Source organism: Trichosurus vulpecula, chromosome 9 (assembly GCF_011100635.1).
Source record: "Trichosurus vulpecula isolate mTriVul1 chromosome 9, mTriVul1.pri, whole genome shotgun sequence".
NCBI lineage: Eukaryota > Metazoa > Chordata > Mammalia > Diprotodontia > Phalangeridae > Trichosurus > Trichosurus vulpecula.
Genome location: NC_050581.1, coordinates 152,905,031 through 152,929,955, shown reverse-complemented (window position 1 = coordinate 152,929,955; position 24,925 = coordinate 152,905,031). Strand labels below are relative to the sequence as shown.

General features: G+C 40.5%; 1 protein-coding gene across 1 annotated transcript in view; it reads left to right on the top strand.

Annotated features, from left to right (window-relative positions):
* SLC6A11 (solute carrier family 6 member 11) overlaps window positions 1-24,925 on the top strand; it is a 174,503-nt gene that overhangs the window by 38,332 nt on the left and 111,246 nt on the right. Inside the window, exon 5 of the mRNA XM_036737659.1 lies at window positions 23,671-23,803. Within this exon, the coding sequence (XP_036593554.1) occupies window positions 23,671-23,803 (133 nt within the window). The remainder of the gene's footprint in view (window positions 1-23,670; window positions 23,804-24,925) is intronic.

The window sequence follows — 24,925 nt, the reverse complement described above, 5'->3', positions numbered from 1 at the left end:
GATCAGTCAATCTATCAACATTTATTAAGTGCCTTCTATGTCTCGGGCACTGTGTTGGGCATGTAAAGAAAGGCAAAAGATAATCTCTGCCCTTGAGGAGCTAATGGGGAGACAATATGAAAACAGCTATGAACCAACAAGCTACATACAAGATAAATTGTAAATAATCAATAGAGGGAGGGCAGTGGAATTAAGATGAATCAGGAAAGGCTGGGTGATCTGGCTTATTTGGGCCTTATAGATATATCTCTCTTTTGCAGATATCTTTTCCCCTTTATCAAATTTTCTGTTTAATAGGACGATATTTCTTGTTATCTACCATCTCCTTTGTAACATTTTAGGAATGAGTTTATATGCTAAGCTGCTCTTGCCTTAACTACCATGTCTCCTCTTCTTGGCAAGGAGATGAAATGAATCTTAGTTTAGGCTTTTTGTTCATTTGTTTGTTTGTTTTTTACTCTTTTGGCTTCCTTATTGTGGCTATTGCTTTGCACTGGTTAATCTTTTGCAGGAAACAGTGACATTTCATGTTACCATCTTTTCCTTTGTTACCTTTATTATTTCTGGGTGTCTGTAACATGAACACCATACTAAGAATATGTTTGTTTTAATAAGTAAATGCTGTTGATCATACTACCTTAACCCAAGACAGTAAAATGCCAGCCGCTTACGGTGTGAGTTTTTGACCCAGGGGACCATGCTGGTGCCCTTCCAATCTCAGCACAAAAGCACCAGTGTTGATATATAAAGGTGCCACTCCCCAGCATTTATCATTTTCTCCAAGGCTCAATACTACTTCTCCTTGGTAACATCACCACTCTGAGGGGTTTTCTACTCTGCTGGTGTTAATTGCCAGCACCATGGATAGGGTGCTGGACTTGGAGTCAGGAAGATGCTATTTAAATCCCATCTCAAACACTTACTAGCTAGATGACTCTGGCCAAGTCATTTTGCTCATTTCATCCTCAATTTCCTCAACTGTGAAATGGGAATAACATTAGCACTTACCTCACAAGGCTGTTGTGAGGATCAAATGAAATACCAAATATGCAAAGAACTTTGCCTACCTAAAAGTGCTCTGTAAAATTATGTTTAATAGTTATTCGATTGATGATGATAATTATAGGAGTGTACCTCCACTATCCTCATCAGCTCTGTGAAAGGTCCTAAACTAGCACCCAGTATACTCCTTCTACTGTCCACTTTTCTGTCTTTTAGAGAACCCATTGAATACACACCTGATGGACAAAGGCATCTTCCTATATTACTAAAGCAGCACTTTCAAATGCACACAGGGTTTTGACTTGATATTCAGAGAGGTGGCTTAATGGCATCTAGAAGAAAAGTCGACAACATGGGGGCTAAAAACCTGGGGCTGAGTTATAGTCCTGCTATGGGACTACTGGCTATAGTCCTACTTGCTATGGGACCTTGACTTAAGTCATTTAAACCCTTTGAGACTTAGTTCTACCACCTGTAAAATGAACAGGTTTCCATTTCATTTGGCTTCTTGTTCAAGTAAGGTCTTAGTGAACTATAGAACTCTGTATGATTGTGAACTATGATGTTAGAAGGGAAGTTTGAGCTAACCATCCCAGTTATCAATTCAATTAATATTAGAAGTGCAATAGTTTACATGCTCCAATTTTTATTCAGTTTTGGTCAGAAGTCCTCTTCTACAGCTGTGATCAAGGCACTTTGTGATTCTGAACTGAGAAAAATTCACAGAATGACACAAGTTAGTGGGGCAAGGGACACACTAGTCATACAGAGGCAAGAAGCATATTTCATAAGGGATATTTGATTCTAGTTTTCCCATAGTTCTGCCTTGGATGTTTATCCTTATAAAGCAGTTTATCGTGGTGGATATTGTGCTGAACCTGATGTAGAGAAATCCTGAGTTCAAATTCTGATTCTGACATTTACTAGCTATATCATCATGGGCAAGTCTGAGTCTCAATGTTTTCATCTTTAAAATGGGGATAATAACATCTGAAGTACCCTCCACATGAATATTGAAGAAGGTCAAATAAGATAGCATTATAGAGAGCACCTTGCATACTCACTGGGGTGATAATAAACATCTACTTTTGTAATGAATGTAACTTACTGAGTGACTTTGGGCAAGTCTCTTTCTTCCCATGAACCTCAGTTTCACAGAATTGGAATCAGAGAATCTCAAAGTAAAAAAAAAGATCTCTGATGTTATCTAGCCCAATCCATACTTGAAAAACTCTTCCTCTGTAGCAGCTCAGACAAGTTCAGCCATTGCTTAAAGACTCCTCACTACCTGCCCAGGCAGGCCATCCCACTTTGGAAGAGTTCTCATTGTTAGCAAGTTTTTTTTCCTGACTTTAACCCTACATTTTCTTATTTATAAATTCCACCAATTGATTCTAGTTCTATCTTTTAAGGGAAAGCAGGACAAATCCAATTCTTCGTCCAGGTGATGGCCTTTCAAGTGAGGAAAACATTTATTCCATTTACCCCCACCCAACCCCACCACTCCCAGTCTTCTCTTTACCAGGATAAATGTCTCTAAGGCCTTTAACTCATCTGGCATGAGCTCAAGGCTATTTGCTATTTGTTTGATCCCCTCTGGACACTATCCAGCTTATCAAAGTCCTTCCTAAAATGTGGCATCCAGAAATAAGCACAATACTCCAGATGTGGCTCGACAGGGGCAGAGTACACAGGGATTATCCCCTTCTTATTTCTGGAAGTCATAGCCCTCTTACTGTATCCCAGGCTCTCATTAGTTTTCTTGCCTGTCGTATCATGCCACTGACTTATGGGAAGGTTTCAGTGCACTAAAACCTTGGGATCTTTTGTAGACAAATTGCTGTCTAGACATTCTTCCTCTAGCTGGTGCTTATGAAATTTCCTGCTCTCTAAAATGAAGGGATTAGCTCCCATGACCTCCAAGGTTCCTTCCAGTTCCAAATGCCAGGATCAATGTCCTATGAAATATGATCAAATTTCTATATGTAACTAGCTTGACGGATATAGAATCCTATGGAATAGGTTGGAATAAATCTCAAGAAGTCATGTAGTTATGATGAGGTATGCTCACTTACATATGAAGCAAATAGGTCCTAGAGATGCCAAGGGACTTGGTAGAAGTCACCCAGCAAGTTTCATCACATTCATATACCACAACTTATTTAGCCATTCCCCAATTGATAGGCATCCCCTTGATTTCCATTTCTTTGTTACTACAAAAGAGCTCCTATAACTATTTTTGTACATATGGGTCCCTTTGCCCCTTGTATGATCTCTTTAGGATACAGCCCTAGAAGCAGTATTGCTGGGTCAAAGGGTATGAACATTTTTATAGCCCTTTGGCCATAGTTCAAAATTGCTCTCCAGAATGGCTGGATCTGTTCACAACTCCAGCAACAATGTAACAATGTTCCAATTTTCCTACATCATTTCCAGCATTTATCATATTCCTATTTTGTCATGTTAGCCAATCTGACAGAAGAGATGTGGTACCTAAGAGTTGTTCTGATGTGCATTTTCCTACTCAATACTGATTTAGAGCATTTTTCATATGCCTATAGATATCTTTAATTTCTTCCTCTGAAAACTGCCTGTTCATATCCTTTGACCATTTCTCAATTGGGGAATGACTTGTATTCCTATAAATTTGGCTCAGTTCCCTGTATATTTTAGATATGAGGCCTTTATCAGAGACACTATTTGTAAAGATTTTCACCCAATTTTCTGCTTCCCTCCTAATCTTTATTGCATTGGCTTTGTTTATACGAAAATTTTTCAAGGCGGCAGAGCTGAGATAGTGGCAGGAAAGCAGGGATTTGCTTAAGCTCCTCCCCAGGTTCCTCCAAACACCTATAAAAATGGCTCTGAAAAAATTCTAGAGCTGCAGAACCCACAAAATAGCAAGGGGAAGCAGGGCTCCCTCCCAGGACAGCCTGGATGGTCACTGCAAAGGGTCTATGGCACGGAGCTGGGAGCAGAGCAGAACAGAGCCCAGCGTGGGCTGCACCAGGACCAACCAGACCGGGAGCCAGGTGGAACAGGCATAGCACCCTGAATCATTGAGCTGTGGCAGTTACCAGACTTTTCAACCGACAAACACCAAAGACAACAGAGAAGGTTAGTGGAAAAAGCTGCCTGGACAGAGTGAAAAGAGTTCACAGTCGGCCAGCGCCCTAGGGGCGGCAGGGGTGGTGCAGCTCTGATGCTGCTTCCAGAGCTACAGCTCCAGTTGCCTCTGGCCCCAGGCCCACCTGATGGGAGGAATTAAGCTGTGGATTAGAGCAGGAGTGCAAAATCTGCTTTGCCCCACCTGGATCTGGGCCCCAATCCTAGTTGGCGGTTCTTGGGGGAGAATGAGTTCTGGTGTGGCAGAGCTTGCTGTGTAGAAGTAGCTCTGAAAATAGCAGCGCAGCCCCTCAAGCTTGGGACAAAGTACTCTCTACTCTACAAGCAGTTGTACCCTGACAAAAAGCTCAAGGGTCAAGTAGTTGGCTGAGAACATGAACAGGCAGCAAAAATGGACTTGGATTCAGACTCAGACTTTGGAATCTTTCTTTGGTGACAAAGAAGACCGAAACATACAGCCAGAAGAAGTCAACAAAGTCAAAGAGCCTACATCAAAAGCCTCCAAGAAAAATGTGAATTGGTCGCAGACCATGGAAGAGCTCCAAAAGGATTGGGAAATGCAAGTAAGAGAAGTAGAGGAAAAATTGGGAAGAGAAATGAGAGTGACACGAGAAAACCATAAAAAATAAGTCAATGACTTGCCAAAGGAGACCCAAAAAAATACTGAAGAAAATAACACCTTAAAAATAGACTAACTCAAATGGCAAAAGAGCTCCAAAAAGCCAATGAAGAGAAGAATGCCTTGAAAGGCAGAATTAGCCAAATGGAAAAGGAGGTCCAAAAGACCACTGAAGAAAATACTACCTTAAAAAATGAGATTGGAGCAAGTGGAAGCTAGTGACTTTATGAGAAATCAAGATATTATAAAACAGAACCAAAGGAATGAAAAAATGGAAGACAATGTGAAATATCTCATTGGAAAACCACTGACCTGGAAAATAGATCCAGGAGAGATACCTTAAAAATTATTGGACTACCTGAAAGCCATGATCAAAAAAAGAGCATAGATCTCCTCTTTCAAGAAATTATCAAGGAGAACTGCCCTGATATTCTAGAGCCAGAGGGTAAAACAGAAATTAAAAGAATCCACCGATCACCTCCTGAAAAAGATCCCAAAAAGAAATCTCCTAGGAATATTGTCACCAAATTCCAGAGCTCCTAGATCAAGGAACAAATACTGCAAGCAGCCAGAAAGAAACAATTTGAGTATTGTGGAAACACAATCAGAATAACACAAGATCTAGCAGCTTCTACATTAAGGGATTGAAGGACTTGGAATATGATATTCCAGAGGTCAATGGAGCTAGGATTAAAACCAAGAATCACCTACCCAGCAAAATTGAGTATCATGCTCCAAGGCAAAATATGGACTTTCAATAAAATAGAGGACTTTCAAGCTTTCACAGTGAAAAGAACAGAGCTGAATAGAAAATTTGACTTTCAAACACAGAATCAAGAGAAGCATGAAAAGGTAAACAAGAAAGAGACATCATAAGGGACTTACTAAAGTTGAACTGTTTTGTTTACATTCCTACATGGAAAGATGATGTGTGTAATTCATGAGACCTCAGTATTAGGGTAGCTGAAGGGAATATACGTGTGTGTGTGTGTGTGTGTGTGTGTGTGTGTGTGTGTACACAGAGGGCCCATGGTGAGTTGAATATGAAGGGATGATATCTAAAAAAGTAAAATCAAATTAAGGGATGAGAGAGGAATATATTGAGAGAGGCAGAAAGGGAGAGATAGAATGGGGTAAATTATCTCACATAAATGTGGCAAGAGAAAGCAGTTCTGTTGGAAGGGAAGAGGGGGCAGGTGAGGGGGAATGAGTGAATCTTGCTCTCATCTGATTTGACTTGAGGAGGGAATAACATATACACTCAATTGGGCATCTTACCCCACAGAAAGGAAGGAGATAAAAACGGTGGGATGATACAAGGGAGGGCAGATAGGGAGAGGAGGTAATCAAAAGCAAACACTTTCAAAAAGGGACAGGGTCAAGGGAGAAAGTTGAATAAAGGGGGACAGGATAGGAGGGAGCAAAATATAGTTAGTCTTTCACAACACGAGTATTGTGGAAGGGTTTTACATAATGATATATGTGTGGCCTATGTTGAATTGCTTGCCTCCTCAGGGAGGGTGAGCGTGGAGGGAAGAAGGGAGAGAATTTGGAACTCAAAGTTTTAAAAGCAGATGTTTAAAAAAGGTGTTTTCGCATACAACTGTGAAATAAGATATACAGGCAATGGGGCATAGAAATCTATCTTGCCCTACAAGAAAGTAAGGGAAAAAGGGATGGGGCGGGGTGTGGGATGACAGAAGGGAGGGAGGGCTGAGTGGGGAACAAGGCAATCGGAATATATGCCATCTTGGAGTGGGGGAGGGTAGAAATGGGAAGAAAATTTGTTATTCAAAATCTTGTGGAAATCAATACTGAACACTGAAAATACTAAATAAATAATTTAAAAAGGAAAAATTTTAAAAAAGAAAGGGATACAAAAAACTTTTCAATTTAACATAATCAAAATTATCCATTTTGCATTTTGTAATGCTCTCTTTCTCTTGTTGGGCCATGAATTCTTCCCTTTCCTGTAAATCTGACAGGTAAACTATTCCTTACTTTCCCAAATTGCTTATAGTATCAGCCTTTATTCCTAAATCATGAACCCATTTTGACTTTATTTTGGTATAAGGTGTAAGATATTGGTCTATGTCCAGTTTCTGCCATACCATTTTCCAATTTTCCCAGCAGTTTTTGTGAAATAATGAGTTCTTAGCCCAGAAGCCAGATTCTTTGGGTTTATAAAAAATAAATTGCTATAGTCATTGACTACTGCAACTTGTGTACCTAACTTATTCCACTGATCCACCACTCTGCTTCTTAGCCAGTACCAAATAGTTTTGATGACTGCTGCTTTATTGTACGGTTTAATATCTGATATGACTAGGCCACCTTCCCTAGCATTTCTTTTCATTAATTCCCTTGATGTTCTGGACCTTTTGTTCTTCCAGATGAATTTTGTTATCATTTCATCCAGCTTTGTAAAACTTTTTTGGTAGTTCAATTGGTATGGTGCTGAATAAGTAAATTAATTTAGGTAAAATTGTCAAGCAACTGATGGCTTTCCATTTATTTAGATCTGACTTTAGTTGTGTGAAAAGTGTTTCATTATTGTGTTCATATAGGCCCTGGGTTTGTCTTGGCAGGTAGACTCCCAGATATTTTATAGTGTCTACAGTAATTTTAAATTGAATTTCTCTTTCTATCCCTTGGCTGTTGGGTTTTGTTAGTAATGTATAGGAATACTGAGGATTTACGTGGGTTTATTTTATATCCTGCAACTTTGCTAAAGTTGTTTATTATTTCAAGTAGTTTTTCACTTAATTCTCTAGGATTCTCTAAGTAAATCATCATATCACCTGAAAAGAGTGATAACTTAGTTTCTTCTTTGCCTATTCTAATTCCTTTAATTCCTTTTTCTTCTCTTATTGCTAGAGATAACATATTTAGTACCAAAGTGAATAATAGGAGGGATAAAGGACATCCTTGTTTCACTTGATCCTATTGGGAGTGGATCTAGCTTATCACTGTTACATATAATGCTTGCTGATGGTTTTAGGTAGATGCTACTTACAATTTTAAGGAAGACTCTGTTTATTGCTATGCTTTCTAGTGTTTTTAATAGGAATGGTTGTTGGATTTTGTCAAAAGCTTTTTCTGCATCTATTGAGATAATCATATGGTTTCTGCTAGTTTTGTTGTTGATATGATTAATTATGCTGAAAGTCTGGGGGCTCTTCTTAATTCTGACTCAAAAAGCATAACTAGGGAGATGATATTTGAAGGATCAGGAAGTCTGTATAGGTCATGACTCATGAGTCACTGGTGACCCTCCCTTCTTTCCCCATGCCTCCTGCATGTAAATGGTCCTTGAAAAAGAACAGTTCGAAAGGTAAAAGATCCAGAAGTTCTCCTCAATGTGTGGGCTTAAAAGAGTGGGGCCTGGATTGGTCTCCCAGGTTGGACCTCCCCTGGTCACCTCTTCCCTAGAAATCTGGGGCCTGGTCTGGCAATCTCCTGCTAGAAGAGGAGTATTGACACTTTTCTGAAGAAGAAGGCAAGGCAGAGGGATTTTATCTCTGGTAATTATTTTCGTAATTTGCAGTTTCATGCCTTTTTCCTAGCCTCCAAGAACTATGGCCTTCTGGGTTTATGCACCCCATTTGTGAAAGTGGGATGGTTGGATTAGATCCAGGGTTCTTAATCTATGAACTTGATTCTTTAATAAATATTTTGATAGCTATACTTCAACATAGTTGGTTTCCTTTGTCATAATGTAGATTTCATTTTATGCATTTAAAAGTATTATTCAGAGAAGGGGTCCATAGACTCACTAAACTACACAACAGTATCCAAAAAGGGGAAGGTGTCAGTGGAGTAGAAGGATGAGTAGGGAACTTGAAGACAGGCCAGACTTGGGTTCAAATGCTTGCCTTTAGCCTTTACTTGCCTTGTGATCTTGGCTAAGACAACTCTGTAAGGTAGATGTTGCAAATATTGTTGTGTTCATTTTATAGATGAGGAAACTGAGACTCTGAGAAGTGAATTGATTTAGCCAAGGTCACAAGACAAGGAAAGGCTGTAGGTAAGCATTTAAACCAAAGACTGGCTTGTTCTTCAAGTTCACTACTCCTTCTCCCCCCACAGGCAGCTAGGCATTCTCCGGCTATCCACTCATATAACTTGGATTTCAATTCCCTGTCGACTATTTTCATCCATCATTCACAATGTGCAGGTCACTCTTCTTGTTAGAGAAAATGAGCAAACTAGTATTTGAGTAATTCTGCCTTCTCACCATCTTCCATTATTATCCAAGCACTGGTCCTGTTGCTTCTTTGATCTTCTTATTTCTCCTCAAATAGCTAAAAATTTCTAATACTCTTTACCTTAGCATTCATTCCCAGGCTCAACTGGGGTTGAATTTTAATGATCTCTACATTATTCTCAGAGGACTGTCCTCCTCTTTTGTTTTCAAAATAATGAGAGAGAGAGAGAGAGAGAGAGATGGAGAGAGGGAGAGAGAGAGAAAATGAGAAGAGAGAGAAGGAGAGAGAGAGAATGAGAGAAAGAGGGAGAGAAAGAGAAAGAAAGAAAATGAGAATGAGAGAGAGAGAGAGAGAGAGAGAGCGCTAACAGCTTAGCGATTTAGTCTTTACCAAAAGGTAATACCTAAGCTGACCATTGCAGGAAGTTAGGGAGTCTGGAAGGTGGAGGTGGAGGTGAAAATGGAGGCTAAATCCAGACTTGACAATCCACTTGTGCAACTTCTTGGAGCTGAGAGATGTGATGTCATCTACAGGGAACAGTCAGCAGGACAGACTGAGTAGAATGAGAAGTATTCTTAATTAAGACTAAAAAACAAGTGACATCCAGTTTGTGAAAGGCCTTGAATGCCAGGATGAGGATTTTGTATTTTATGCTAGAGACAACAGAGCTCTAAGATTAAATAAATTCCAAGTATAAGTAAAGAATATTTAAAGTGACTCCGAATCCAGTGTTCCTTCAATGTCTTTTCTATCGCAAGATACATTCAGGACCAGGGAGATAAGGCTACTTGGTTATGTTACTATTCCCATTTTATAGATGAAGAAGCTGAGGCTCAGAGACAGCAAGTGGTTTGATTAAAGGTATACAACTAATAAGTGACACAGCTAGGACGAGATACAATTATTTTCTTTTTTTGAAGGAAATTGGGCTTTGGTGACTTGTTCAGGGTCATACAGCTAGTAAGTGTTTGAAGCCAGATTTTAATTCACATCCTCCTGACTCTAAGGCTAGTGCTCTGCCCACTGAGCCCCTTAGCTGGCTCTAGCAATTCTTCTTACATCTAATATACATATATATACATATACATATACATACATATATATACATATATATATATATATATACATATACACATACAGAGAGAGAGAGACAGAGAGAGAGAGATCCTGGCTACAGAAGTGGAGGAAAGGGGCTTGATGAAAAAGAATTTATGGAGGCGAAATCAATAAAATTTGGCAGCTGATTAAATATGGAAAGCATAAGAAAGGGCGGAGTCAAGGCTGACTTCAAAGTTGTGAACCTCAATGACTAGGCAAGGTGGGAGAGGGGAGGGTTTTAGCCAGACAGATGTGCTGCAGCCAGCTTCTTCCAGAGCTGCTTGCTCAGTGTTCAGGGTCAGCATTTACACCTCGCATATCGGTAAACACTACAAATGAGGACTTGGTTTATTGTCTTGTTTATTGTCTAGACTTCAGAAAGTGATGAGAGAAATGTTAAAAATGCAGATTAAACTTTAAAGAATTGGGAAGAAGGGGAAGGCAAATGTGCTAATTCACAAAAAAAAAAAAGAGAGAGGAAGAAAACAGAGTCTGCAGACTCTAGAATAGCAAGCTTGATTTTGATTCTTGGCAAAATTCTGGGAAGTATTCCTGAAGGGTTGGTTAGTGAACATGCAAAAAAGGATAAGATGATCACAGAGTCAGCAGGGTTTCATCAAGAATAAGTCGCATCCAACTAACCTCATTTCTTCTTTAGATAAGCTGGTAGGAAGAAAGGAAATGAGCATGTATTAAATACTCATTTGATCTTCACAACAACCCCAGGATGTAGGTGCTATTATTAGTTCCATTTTCAGTTAAGGAAACTGAGGCAAGCAGAAGTTTTTGCCCAGGGTCACATAGCTAGTAAGTGTCTGAGGCTGGATTTGAACTTGTGGAAATGAGTCTTCCTGATTCTAAACCAGTGCTCTATCCACTGTACCATCTAGCATAGTTTTAGAGAATTACCTAGAACATGGAGAGGTTAAATGATTTGCAGCTAGTATGTGTTAGATGTGGGACATAAATCCAGGTTTTCCACTTTTTAAGGAAGAGACTAGTTTTTTAATAAAGTCTCTCATGCTTTTTTATAGAAAAGAGAAAGTTGGGATAGGCAATGGAAAACTGGGTGGAATTGAAACTGCTTGGATGGTCTTATCCAGGGGTGGGAAACTGTTGCAATAATCTGGCTAGCAGCTACTGTAGCTGTGTAAAACCAACAACAATCAGCTCACAGAATGCTGCAAGCCCAGGTTCTTTTGATCTGATTTACTAAGGAAAGCAACATTAAGGGGTTAACAATATTACTTTAATCCAGCATACAAATATCATTCACTTAGTTCAGGGGAAAAATCCAGCACCCTGAACTTCAGAGCAGATACAAACAAATTACAAACATCCTCTGATTCAAATCTCAATGTATAGTTACCAGAGTTTAACAAAGTCCAAACATCCAGGTTTACAAGCTGGAGGGCTCTTAACTACAGCTGCCCAGAGTCTCCACATCAGCATACCACTAAGAGTGAGAGCCCTAAGCAAATAGCTCTGTCTTCTCTTTTTATGCACTCTTTAGCCATCATCAAATGTCATCTGAGTGACCAAAACTTAAGCTCTTACTATTGGCTTTGGAGGTAGCACCTCCCCCTAGGACCTTGAGGGCTTCCGTCCACATTGACTTAGCACCTAACAGCTAGGGGTTTTGGGCCTACTTGGGAGAGAAGATATAATCAGACCTCCCTTCATGGGCCCCACCTAGAGCCCCACCTTAGTTACCTAATTTAATCAAGGAGATAAAGGCCAAAACTCTTTAAGGGTACTTGCTTGAATAAGTGCTGAGAGCCCATCTTGATCGCCAATACAGGAACCTGTGGCCTCAAGGCCACATTTGGTCCTCTAGGTCCTCAAGTGTGACCCTTTGACTGAATTCAAACTTCACAGAACAAATCCCCTAAATAAAAGGATTTGTTCTGTAAAACTTGGACTCAAAGGGTCATACTTGAGGACCCTGAGGGCCACATGTGTCCCAAAGGCTGCAGGTTACCTCTATACTCTTATCCAAAGAGAAGTCTGTAACTGTTGGTTATCATCTTAGAAATATGTCTCCAGGGAAATGCCCTAGAGATCTGTGTGTTTAACAATTTTTATCATTAACTTGGGTAAAGGCAGTGATGGCATACTTAGCAAATTTGCAAAAATGCACAAAGTTCAGAGAGATAGTCAACACACTGGATCACAGAGTTGGGATTCAGAAACACTTTGACAGGATAGGACACTTTGTGCCAGCTCGAGTAAGATAAAAATCTAATAAGGATAAATACACTTGAGTTCAAAAACTAAACTTCAGTCATAGAAAATGGAAGTGGCATGGCTAGATACCAGTTAATCTGAAAAAAACGGGGCTTTTGGAACACTGAAAACTCAGTTCCACAATGTTATATGGCAGCTAAGAAAATTAATGCAATCTCAGCTGCAGTAAGAAGGGAATAATGTCCAGGACTGCAAAGTATATAGTCCCGCTGCATTATATTCCAACCCTGCTTTCTCCTTTCTATATGAATGTATTCCTTTTTACCTCCTCTTTTCTTTTCCCTCCAAAACCCTCAGAACAGAACCAATCTATCCCTAAGGTCCTCTATTTTTCCTACTCAACTCTTCCAAACCTTTGAAAACAGTAAGGTCCTGAAGGCATAGTTGTATTTTCTTCCTCTATTAGAATGTTAGCACTACATCATATGGCCCCTTCCAATTGCTCAAGTACATTTACTTTTCTGTGTTTCTTTTAAGTCTTATGTTTGCATTACAAAGTTTCTACTCACCTCTGGTCTTTTTGCTAGAAATTATCAAACATCCTCAATTCCACTAAAGTTATTTTTTTCCTCTGTAGGATTACATTGAGCTTTACAGAGTGTTAGTCCATGTTTTTGGTTTTTGGTTTTTTGTTTTGCTTTGGGAGATATTGTTAAGTCAAGATCTGCTAAATAAATGTGTGTTTCCTTCCTTCCTCTTTCTGCCTCAATATCTTCATCTCTAATGTAGGATAATAAGAGCACCTACCTCCCAGGGTTTTTGTAAGGATGAAAGGAGATAATATTTGTAAGGTGCTGGGCAAACCTTGAAGCACTTACAAATGCTGTGAATACTGCTCTTACTCTCACTACTATTATTATCACACACCTTCAGATTCATCTTCATAAAACAGAATTTTTATCCTATCACCTTGCTCCTCAGTAGCCTCCAATAGCTCTCTCTGGAGTATTAGATTAAGGGCTAACTCCTTGACTTGGTATTCAAGGCTATTTAGAGTCTGCTCACAAACAATCTATCCAAACTGATCTACTGTACTTTAACATATCCACTCTATTCTAGTCACACTCACCTTACTGGTGCTGCAGCAGACCTAGCTCATGCTTTCTGAACTTTTGGCTTTTACATCAGCATGAACTTACCTTCCCATCATTAAAATAATATCTGTCCTTCAAAGCACAGACCGTGTGTTTATAGGAATGTGTATGCACCTACTATGTATCAAGCTCTCTGCTAAACACTTTCCAAATATTCTCATTTGATCTTGACAACAGCTCTGGAAGGTAGGTGCTATTATCATATCCATTTTACACTTGGGGAAACTGAGGCAAACAGAGGTTAAGCGATTTGCCTGAGGTCACTTAGTAAACATCTGAGACAAAATTTGAACTCGGGTCTTCCCAACAAATAAGAGGGATAAAGAGGAAGAGAACCAAAGGTAACTCCAGATAATGAATCTGAGTTACTAGGGAATGGTGACACCTTTGAAAGAAATAGGGTAGTTGGGATGGGAAGCCAGTTTTATGGAATGATGTTGAGTTCTGGATTACAAAGTCAGTTTAATAGGCTAGGTGAGACAATCAAGTTTAAAACCAGAGCTACAGGATAGGGGGCTCTTGTGCAAGGTAGGTCACCCTTGTGGATTCATAAAATTCTTTCAAGTCTTTGGGCATAATGCCACCAACAGCCAAGGATATTTAGATTCTCACCTACCTATGTAATTCCAGACAAATCTTTGCTAATTTTCTCCCTGGCCTTCCTCCCTCTATAGTTGCCCAAGAGTTTTCTCATTAACACAAGCACCTCTTATCTGGGGATTGAAGTATAGGAAAGGAAAAAGGAAGGAAAAGAAAGAGAAGGGGAGGGAGGGAGGGAGAGAGGAAGGAAGGAAGGAAGGAAGGAAGGAAGGAAGGAAGGAAGGAAGGAAGGAAGGAAGGAGGGAAGGAAGAAAAAGAGGAAACTGAAAACTCATTAGGGAAGGAAGGTTTGTCAACCTCATACACTTTCATTTTGGGGAATTTTGTGGCAATTGTGGAAGAAGCTTCCATTTCCCTATAGATTGGAGTTGACAGAAGGGGAAGAACTCATTGGAAAGAGTGCTGGATGCAGTCAGAGGTACTGTATTCAAATCCTGACTGCCATTTATGATCATGCGACCTTTGGAAAGACATTTAACTCGTCTTGGCTTCAGTGTTCTCAACTATAAAATGAAGGGAATGAAATAGATAACCTCAAAATTCCCTTTCAGCTCCCACTCTATAATCTTATGTGATTACATATTTTTCTGGGACTCTGGGATGCTGGGAAAGGTATATTTTCCATATGTGGCCACAAGGTGGCACAATAACTACACATACCTGTCCAAGACCTCCCCAGGAGAAAAAAAATAACTTGGTCTGGAAGTTGGGAGTCTAATGATAATTCCAGGAGGCTCTCAGAAAGTCTGGGACAATTGGAAAGTCCTAGAAGCAGGGTAAGGTAAGAAGACTCCTCCATCCTCTGTTCCCTTCTCCTCATGGGGGACTTGAAACCTCTATCAGCACCACATAAAGGGAGGGTGACTCAAGCGAAAGGAGGGAGGAAGAAGGAATATAGAGTGGCAGCCTTACTAGATGAATGACCCAAATATGGGGTGCAGGGATATGAGGTACAGGAAAGAATCTAGGACCTCTGGGACAGACATCAGGGTATAGAGATCCTCTCTGTGATTGAAAGGTCAGAGAAAAAACTTTCTGACACTTTTCATGTTTTTTCTTTGGCCATAATTTAGTAGTTAGTGATCTAGGAAAAGTCTGTGAGGAGGGAGAAGCGTGCAGTAACATGAGAAGGAAAGCTGAGGAAGACAGATGTTCACTGGAGAACTACAGTGACCTGGACATGGGTGGTAGGAAGAATAATAGCCATGGAAGACCATTCCTTCTTATATAGACAGATATAAATTCCAACATCAAAGCTTTTGAGAATGGGAATCTTTGGCTGTTTGTGAAAAGGAGGAAGAAGAGGAGGAGAAGATGGTGGAGAAAGTAAATCATTGGGTGGACAGTTCTCCAACTGTCTCCCTAGCTTCCTCCCATCAGCTCTCAGCATGCTGCATCATGTTCCCTGGTATTTCAAGATTTCTTTTTCCTTCTATCTGTCTCTTCCAATTTAGAGGATATATATGAGGAGATACAAGGAATCATAGGATAGATGAGCATCCTATGAGATGGAATCCAGGGACTTTTCAATCTTCCCTCAGTTTTTTGCCTTGTTCACTTTCATTATTGGCGGAGACGGGGAGAGCGAAAGTGAATGTTTTATGAGGGCAAGAACTGACCATAAAGTAATTGTCCAGTGCAACCCATAAGCTAAACCCTCACCCAACTACACATACCCTATAATTTCTAAGAAGGAAGGAGCTGGATACTCTACCAGCAAATGACAGCACTGAATGTTAGCATTACAAGCCTGTTAGTCCAGCACATATTTGGTTAATAATCTCCTGAAACCCCCTCCCCCAGACCATCAGCCTCTTGGCTGGCAGACTTGCAGGAGAAAAGCAACCCCCTCCATTCCTAAGTAGCATGTCACCACTTACACGCTGTTTATAATACATTATCTCATTTGATTCTCACAGTACAACTTTTTTAAAATTAAGTTTTTTACATAATTTTCATTTCCAAATGTAGCACTCTTCCCCTCCCCTACCTAGAGAGTCATCTCTTATAACAAAAAAGAGAAAAGTTTCCATGAAACTAATCAATATGACAACCAAGTCCAACAGTATACGTACACATTTACTACATGTGCATATACTACACCCCTGGTCCTCCACCTCTCCAATGAAGAAAGGGAGGGGCGTGTTCTTACCTCCTTTTCAGGATCAAACTGGATATAATGATTCCATAGCATTAAGTTCCCCCTTCACATTTCTCTTGTTCTTTCCACCTGATAATGGTTCATCATTATGTATGTTATTTTCCTAATTATGCTTCCTTCACTTTTCATCATTTCGGGTTTTTCCTCAGTCTTATCATCCTTCTCTCTATTCTTCATAGTTTCTTATGATGTAATAATATTCCATGGAATCCTATAGCTAGAGTTGAGATGAGACTTAGGGGTCACATTGGCCAGTTCCTCCATTTTACTATTACAATCAGGTGTCACACTTAGCCGTTTGCCAAAAGATGGGCATCTATTTGTTTCCAGTGATTTGCAAAAAAAAAAAAATGCTGTTATAAGTATGTCTAGTATGTTTTTTTTACCTCCTTGGGAGTATATGCCTAGTAAAGGGTTCTCTAAGTCAAAAAGTATGAACATTTTAGTCACTTTCTTAGCGTAATTCAGAACTGCTTTCCAGAATGGTTTCCACCAACAGTATTAGTGTCTCCCCCTTTTCCTGACTTCTACAACATTAACTATTCCCATCTTTTATTATTCCAAATTACTTTAGAAATGTTGGACAAGGTTGGTTTTGTGGTCCCGTTTTTGACAAGAGAAGACATTTATTGAATGAAGATCATTCTCAAATTCATACGGCAAGTTAATACAGAACCAGGACTGGGATTCAGACCTGATGAGTCCTTGTCTGTCTCTATTCTGCTAGTCCATTGGCTTCCTCTTTTGCAGAACCTCTGAGTTCTTTCCTCTAGGGTTCCCTCAGGGCAAAACCCCATTCCTTTTAAATGAACTCTCTGTTGCTTAATACAATCCATGGGCCTGACTGCATAAGTTTTCAGAAGGAGAGAATAAATGGACTTAATATTCAATCAGCACTATCTCATGAAACAATGAAAAGCTTAATTTAAAGATTTAATCCCCTTATCTTCTGTAAATCACATCAACAGACATAGTGATATTGCTGCAAGTAGTTAAATGCAGATGCACAAATCAATTGAAACAGCATGGCTTTAAAATTTTTTAATGATGTCTTATTTTTGCACCACCCTAATTTCTCAATATATCCTTTCCCAGCAGTTTATAGTGAAAAAGAAAAGGGGTTGGAGGTGGAGGGAGCAGTACCACAAAATTCACCAATACACTAGTCAGTCAGATAGGATATGTGTGCCACTTCCATAGGTTCCCAACTCTGCAAAGAAGGAAGACAGGTAGATTTTTATATCTCCCCTGGGGTCATATTTACTAATTATTCCATTTCTATTGTTCTTGTCTTTTCCCTTTACATTTTGTGTGTTTCACTGAGTACATGATATGTGTATTACATTGTGCATATGTCTCTCTCTCTATATATATATGTATACATACACGCACACACACACATATATAATTGTGTTTGTTTTCTTAATTTTTCTTGCTTCACTTTCTATCAGATGCCACATCTTCCCAGTGCTTTTCTGCATTCATATTCACAGTTTCTTACAGTGTAGTAAGCTATATTCATGTATCATAATTTGTTTGGCCATTCCCAAGTTGATGGGCTCCTTTCAGTTTTTAGTTCTTTGCTGTGATGCTGATGTAAATATTTGGGGGTATATTGGACCATTCTTTCTGTCAACTTCCTTGGAATACAAAACAGTATTATTTTCAAAGTAAAAACCTTCACATGTTTTAGCAAAGAACCACTTTCATATGTGCTGGGGGTGGAAGCATAATTCTTGCCTAATAAATCATTTTGCATTCTTCAAGGGACAGAGTCATGTTGATAGACACATCTTGCGAAGTCAAAACAACATGAAATCTCATCTAGAAACAAAAATATATCTTTTGAAAGAATCAAAGCCAAGTGACACTGAAGAAAACCTAAATAGTTACTATTTTCTTGGTAAATATTTCCTTTAACAAAAATGGGTGGTATACAAGAATTCTGGACTGGATTAGAAAGTCTGAGTTTTCATCCAAGCTCAGTCATGAATTGGATTATGACATGAACAAGTCAGTCTGCTCCTCTACATCTGTTTCTTCACCTGTAAAAGAGGGGGTTGGACCAAATGATCTCAAAGGCCTCTTCAAGGTCTAACATTCTGTATTCTAAGGTCCTTCCAGTTCTAACGTTCTGTGTTCCAACATGTTCTTTCCTAAGTTTATGCCTATTTTGACATTCTAGATTCTAAGGTCCTCTCCAGCTGTTCTAAGGTCCCTTCTAGTTCTGCTATTCCATATTCTAAAAGTCCTCCTAGACCTACTGTCATATTATTTCACAATCTGACAGCACTATAGCTTCAGTAACAGTTCAGAAGCTAGTATTTCTAGACACTAAACACATCCCCAGATTTGCACCCAGAAATAGATGTTTTTAATATAGTTGACTGATGAGACCCTTAATGTTATAATGAATTCAGACCAGATTTAACTAAAATACAAAGACTAACAATGATTATTTTCACTCTACTAGGATTTAGAATCTTTTTCATCCAGAGAACTCACTTGCAGCCCTGGCACTTCATTTGTTATCAATGTCCCTGGGAGGGATGTAGGATCGGGAATGATTGCACCCGTTTCATAGACAGAAGGAAGGTCAGGTGAAATGTGTGATTTATCCAAGGGCACACCATGAGGAGGTGGCAAGAGGAGAAAAAGAGCCTGATTCTGATAGAACCTCAGAATTTTAGACCCAGATTGGACCTTAGTAATTATCTAGTCCAAGATTTTTGTGTCAAAGGTGAAGCCTATGAAACCTGTCTCAAATAACATTTTGAAAATAAATAAACCACACCTATAGCTTATATAGCACTTTGAGGCTTCCAAAGAGTTTTACATATTATCTCACTTGATACTGAAAGGTTTACAAAGGAAACCAATTATATTGAAATAATTTTAAATTATATCAAAAGTATTATCAAAATACTATTTTTTTTAAATTCAGAGGCCTCACAATAAGAATCCCTAATCGAATCCAACCCCCCCTTTTTCGAGAACATAACTGAGGCTTAGAAACAGGATGTAACTTGTCCAAGATCACAGTCCTAGCTGGTTAGCAACAGAGGCATGATTAAAATGGAGGCAGCTACCTGACCTGGAGTCAGGAAGACTTGTCTTCCCGAGTTCAAATCTGGCCTCGGACACAAGGCTACATGATGCTGGGCAAGTTACTTAACCCTGCTTGCCTCAGTTTCCTCATCTGAAAAATGAGCTGGAGAATGAAATGGCAAACATCTCCAGTATCTTTGCAAAGAAAACACCAAGTGGGGTCATGAAGAGTCGAAAATAATTAAAATGATTGAACAGCTATGACATGACCAGAACCCTGGTCTCCTGAATCTTCCCCTAGTGCATGTATAGGTTAAAATAGGCTACGCATTACCTAGTTAATCCCAAGTTTCTTCCTCTGGCCTGGATGACAAAGTCCCCAGAAATGTTTGGTCCCTTATTGCCTAAGAAATTGTGCTTTGTGAACCTATCCAGGACCACTGTGGGGTTTGCCCAGATAGACCCCATCTGGTCTCTGCCATCTCTGGGCCAAGGAGTGTTGTAGCAAGGTTTCTGTGGGGCATTCTTTTACAGGATGCCATTGGCAGCCAGCTCTCCTTGCTATTCAGGAGTCTGCTCTGGCCTGGTACATTGGGAAGGATTATTAAGGAAGCTTTTTCCCAGTGTTATGTTCCCTGAGTCCCTGGGAGTTCAGGGCCGCAGCCATGGGGCTCTCAAAGACTACCCTTGTAGCAGCCGAAACAAACCCACTGCCCCCTCCCCTGGCTGTTCTTTTGCTCTTGTTGCCGAGTTCCTAAGTTGAAGTGGAAGTTGCTAACAGAAGAAAATATCTTGAGGATGTTTTCAAATAGTGTCTGATCAAATAAAAGAGTAATTTGTCTTTTTTAGCTTGTAGAAATCTAATTTCCATCTCATTGCTTCATCGGGCAGGGAGGGGAATAAAGGAAGCGGGGACCATCCAATCCAAAGAGGGCAGTGTGCAAAAGTTGGATGTAAAAAAAAAAACAAAACAAAACAACAACAAAAACCATCCTCACATCCTGCCCCATCTCCCAGCAGGACTGCTCCCCTTTATTTCTGAGGGTCTCCCACTGTAGCTAGTTTACAAATTTCTATTTCCAAAAGTGGAGCAGGAGAAGCAACATCATGTATGACTCTTCTGCCCGGCTGTTTTTGTTTTGTTAACAGATTGAATACAGTTTCCAGCTGTAAAGATAATCTCTTTCTGCCGGTATCTCACTATAGAGCTGGAGCTCACTCTGAGGTCTTTTGTTGCTTTCAGTCTGGGAGGTGGACAGTCAACAAGGACTGATTGATGAAGGGCACGTGGGAAAAGAAGTGAGCTTCGTTCACAACGAAAGACTGTGCAGGGAAGCGGGGTGGGGGGGGGAGGGAACGAGGGAAGCAGGACCATTCCGTCAGCCTCACAGGGAGGTTCAGTTAATCAGGCAACATGCATTCATTAAGCTATCTGCTGTGTGTCAAGCACCATACAAAGGGTGGACATAAAAAGCCAAAATACCCAAAAACAGTGCTTGCCCTTGAAAATCTTATAATCTACCTGGGAGAGACAACCTGTACATTTTAAGGCATGTGTGTATACATTTATACATGCACAAATATATATGTATATATGTATGTATGTATACAGAAAGAGAGAGAGATGGACAGATAGATGGGTGGATGGATGGCTGGATAGAAAGACAGACAGACAGATAGATAGATAGATAGATAGATAGATAGATAGATAGATAGATAGATGGATGGATGGATGGAAAGAAATACTATATGATAGCTATAAGGTCATTTAGGGGAAAGGCACATTACACATTCTAGCTCCTATGAAACTAGGGCTATCTTTTCTTAAAAATTCAGAAACAGTTGTTCTTATTTTCAGCTGTTGCTGTTCACTTCATAGTCATGTCCGACTCTCTGTGATGCCATTTGGGGTTTTCTTGGCAAAGATACTGGAGTGGTTTACCATTTCCTTCTCTAGCTCGTTTTCCAGTGAAGGAAACTGAGGCAAACAGGGTCAAGTGACTTGCCCAGGGTCGCACAGCCAGTAAGTGTCTGAAGCCAGATTTGAACTTGGAAGATGAGTCTTTGACTCTACCCACTGCTCCATCTAACTGTCCTTTTTTTTATCCTATTAGGTTGAATTCAGTAGCCTTTGGCTAAGTAACTCCTATGTTCAGAACACTCTGCTAGAGCCAAGAGAGACAGAATTGTTAAATAAAACACCTTTCCTGCCCTCAAGAACGATGCTCCCTGTGGTGTAGCCCCACTCTCTCCTTGCCTTTGCTCATCCCCTGTGTCTGCATTGCACCCCTCCCCACCAACTCATCTCCGGTTCTTGGAGTCCCTTGTTCCATCAAAGCTCAGCTCAAGGCGCATTTCCTATAAAAGGCCTTTCCTGATCACCCTCCTCCCAATTGCTACCCCCAGAAATTTTCCTGTATTTTCTGAATGTATATTTTGTATGCTTAAATGTCTACATATGGTAGAATGGGGAAGGTGTTGGCATAGGACCAGGAGGACCTGGGTTTAAATCCTGCCTCTAACAATCACTATCTATATGACCTTGGGAAAAAAAAACCCTGTGGGCCTCAGTAAAGTAGGACTAGATGGCTTCTATGTACTCTTCCAGTTCTGAATCTATGATCCCATAGTGCTTCACCCAATAAAACATAAGCTCTCAGCCTGGAGAGCAGGAGCTAATTTGTTTTTGTCATCCATCTCCAGAATCTAACATAGTACCTGGTATGTGGGGGTAGGGAGAGGGACTAGGCATGGGATTTTACTGATTTTTGGGAACTTCCTGGTGAGGACAGTCCTTCTACCAATGTTCATGGGCACGTTGTCAGCATCTTCTAATCTGAGATATTTGTCTAGAGTTCTGAGAAGTTAAGTGACTTGTTCAGGGTCACACAGACAGCATATGTTAGGGGAAGGGTTTAATCTCAGGTGTTTCTGAAGCTTTCTAGACATTATACCACCCTGCCTCCAATATGGCATACAGCAGGCATTTAATAAATGCTTACTGATTAAAGAAGCATGTAATCTAGTAGGAGAGATAGGAAGGACAAATAAAAACTGTAATAAAAATCATGAAAAATAAGGCATGATAAGCTATAAGGAAGGGAATTGCACATGCTGTGTGATTTGGGGGGAAGGAAGAACTCTTCTAACTGGGAGAATCAAGGAAGGCTTCTTGGAGGAGGTGGCATCATAACTGAGTCTTGAAGGATGACCAGAATTCTAACAGGAGAAATTGGATGTGATGAGGCTCAAGGAAAGGATCTCATTCCAGACATGGACATGAGGAACAGAGTAAGCAAAACCAAATAAGAGCTATAGTTTATTTTATTCCCCAAATAGATGAGTTCTGGCTCCAATGACCATCTAATAATTAAGTGAAGATTGTAATTCTGAAGCTTCAGAGCTGGAAGGGACCTGAGAGACCTTGAGGAACCTGAAGGTCTGAAAAGTAAATTGGTTCACCCAAATTCACACCATAAATTACAGAATCAGGATTTGAACCCAGAGCCTCTGCCTTCAGATTTGATGCTACTTCCATTGCCTCTCCAGAGCTCAATTAAAAAATCATCTGGCTCAGGGTCATTGCACTCAATCAAGTAGGTGTATCCCTTTACTTTCACTTAAGTACAATGCTTTCAATTCTTTTTCTGTCCAGCTCTTCTCAGTGAGTGTAGGTCTCATAGCCAGAAGGTATATGAACCTAGGGGTCAGGACTAGAAGTGGAGACAGGGATGGCCAAAGACTTTTTTTTAACGTCTCTGCACATGGTCCATTTTTTTAGGGCTAAGACTGGCCTAATGTCCTTGGGCTAGGGTCTGGGGGTTGGGAAGGGGCCGGCAGACCAACATTAATTGGAATCATTAAATAATTAATACAGAATGAGGCCAGGGTTTGACTCCCAGGGAGACAGACACCAAGTGAGACTTTCCAGTGAAGCCCAGACTCAGCTTTCTCAAAGAAGGTCCCCCTAGCCCAGTGCCGATTGGCATCATTTCGGGGAGGGGCTAGGCACTCTGAATGGGGCTCATGGATCAAATCTGGAGGGGATTTGTTTCTCATAGAGACAGCTGTTGGGTGATATTTCTCTGGCACAATTTGGAGTGTGGTGTGTTTCCCTTAAATGAAACAAAGATCTCAGGTTCAAGTTTGTGTGGGGGGAGCAGAGAAGGGAGAACAACCTTGTAGTCTTTTTTTTGGTCATATGACAAGAGTCATCTTTCTCCAAAGGGACCCAACAAGTGGGCTAGGTATACAGAGATGCTACTGAATTTTTTGTATCCTAGTTGTTCAAAAGGGTTATACACTCAGCATCAGCTTGCTCCTTACAGCCTGATATTCGGGCCAAATGTCACCCTGGATCTCTGTGTCACTGGGATTTTCAAGGGGTCGTTGGAGGTGGTGGTTATAGATAAGCAGGGGGTAGGCTAGAGGCTGCCCTTCTATCTCACAGTCTCTAAATCTCCACAGGCGCAGAGTCCTCGCCATCTCCGACGGGATTGAGAACATCGGTAACCTCCGCTGGGAGCTGGCCCTGTGCCTCCTTGCAGCCTGGACCATTTGCTATTTCTGCATTTGGAAGGGGACCAAATCCACAGGGAAGGTAAGGGCCAGCACTTCAGGCACCCAGCTGTTTGCAGGGGTCAAGTTGGAGTCATGTTCGTCCTCACCCCAGCAAGGTCTGTGAGCGCCCAGAAAGACCTCCCTGCGGAGGGCCAGGCTGGAGTCTCCCCAACCCCTATGGGACTTGGGGCTCAGGGCTTAGCAGCCATCTTGAACCTCACTTTGGTGATTCTGCTGTCCTGGATCACAGGCGTCTGACGAAGAGTAGTAAATCTGAAGGACTTGGGTTCATATTTTGTCTCTGGTGCTTAATATTTATGTGGCCTTAGACAAAGAGTTCCCCTCCTTGGACTTTAGTTTATTCATCTGTAAAATGACTTAAAGATGAGGTCTCCTTAAGACTACATTGCAAAGAAGGTGCGACTCTGCATTCATAGAAGGAATTTCCTCCCCCAGGAGTTCCCCCAAGGTAATGAAATCCCAAGTCCAATCCTTATCCTAAACTCCATGTGTTCATCAGCCAGTAAATAAACATTCACTAAGCACTTGTTAACATGTTCTTGGCACTTGACTGGAAAGTGAAAAAAAATGATCGCTGCCCTCAGGTAACTCACATTCTAATGGAGGAGACATGTAACTAACTATGTCCTTGAGTTATATTCAGAATAGGTGGATGATAACATCAGAGGGGAAGACATTAGTAGCTAGGGGTCCAGGAAAGACCTCCTGAAGAAGGTGAACTTTGAGCTGAACTTGGAAGAAAGCCAGGAAAACTAAGAAGGGGAGTTGTGGAGAGGTCAGCCAGTCAATGAGCATTTATTAAGCATTTACTGTGTGCCAGGCACTGTGCTAAGCACAGAGTATACAAAGAAGGCAAAAGGCAGCCACTGATCTAAAGGACCCCACATGCTAATGATAGAAATGACATGCAGCAACTACATAGAAACAAGATATATTCCAACTAAATGGGAGGTACTCTGAGAAGGGAAGACATTCATAAACAGGCATCATGGCAGCTATTGGTGTGGTGACTGTAGCACTGGACCTAGAGTCAGGAAGATCTGAGTTCGAATTTTATCCTGACTTTTATTCGCTGTATGACCTTGGATAAGTCACTTAACCTCTGTCTGCCTCAGTCTTCTTATCTGTAAAATAGAAATAA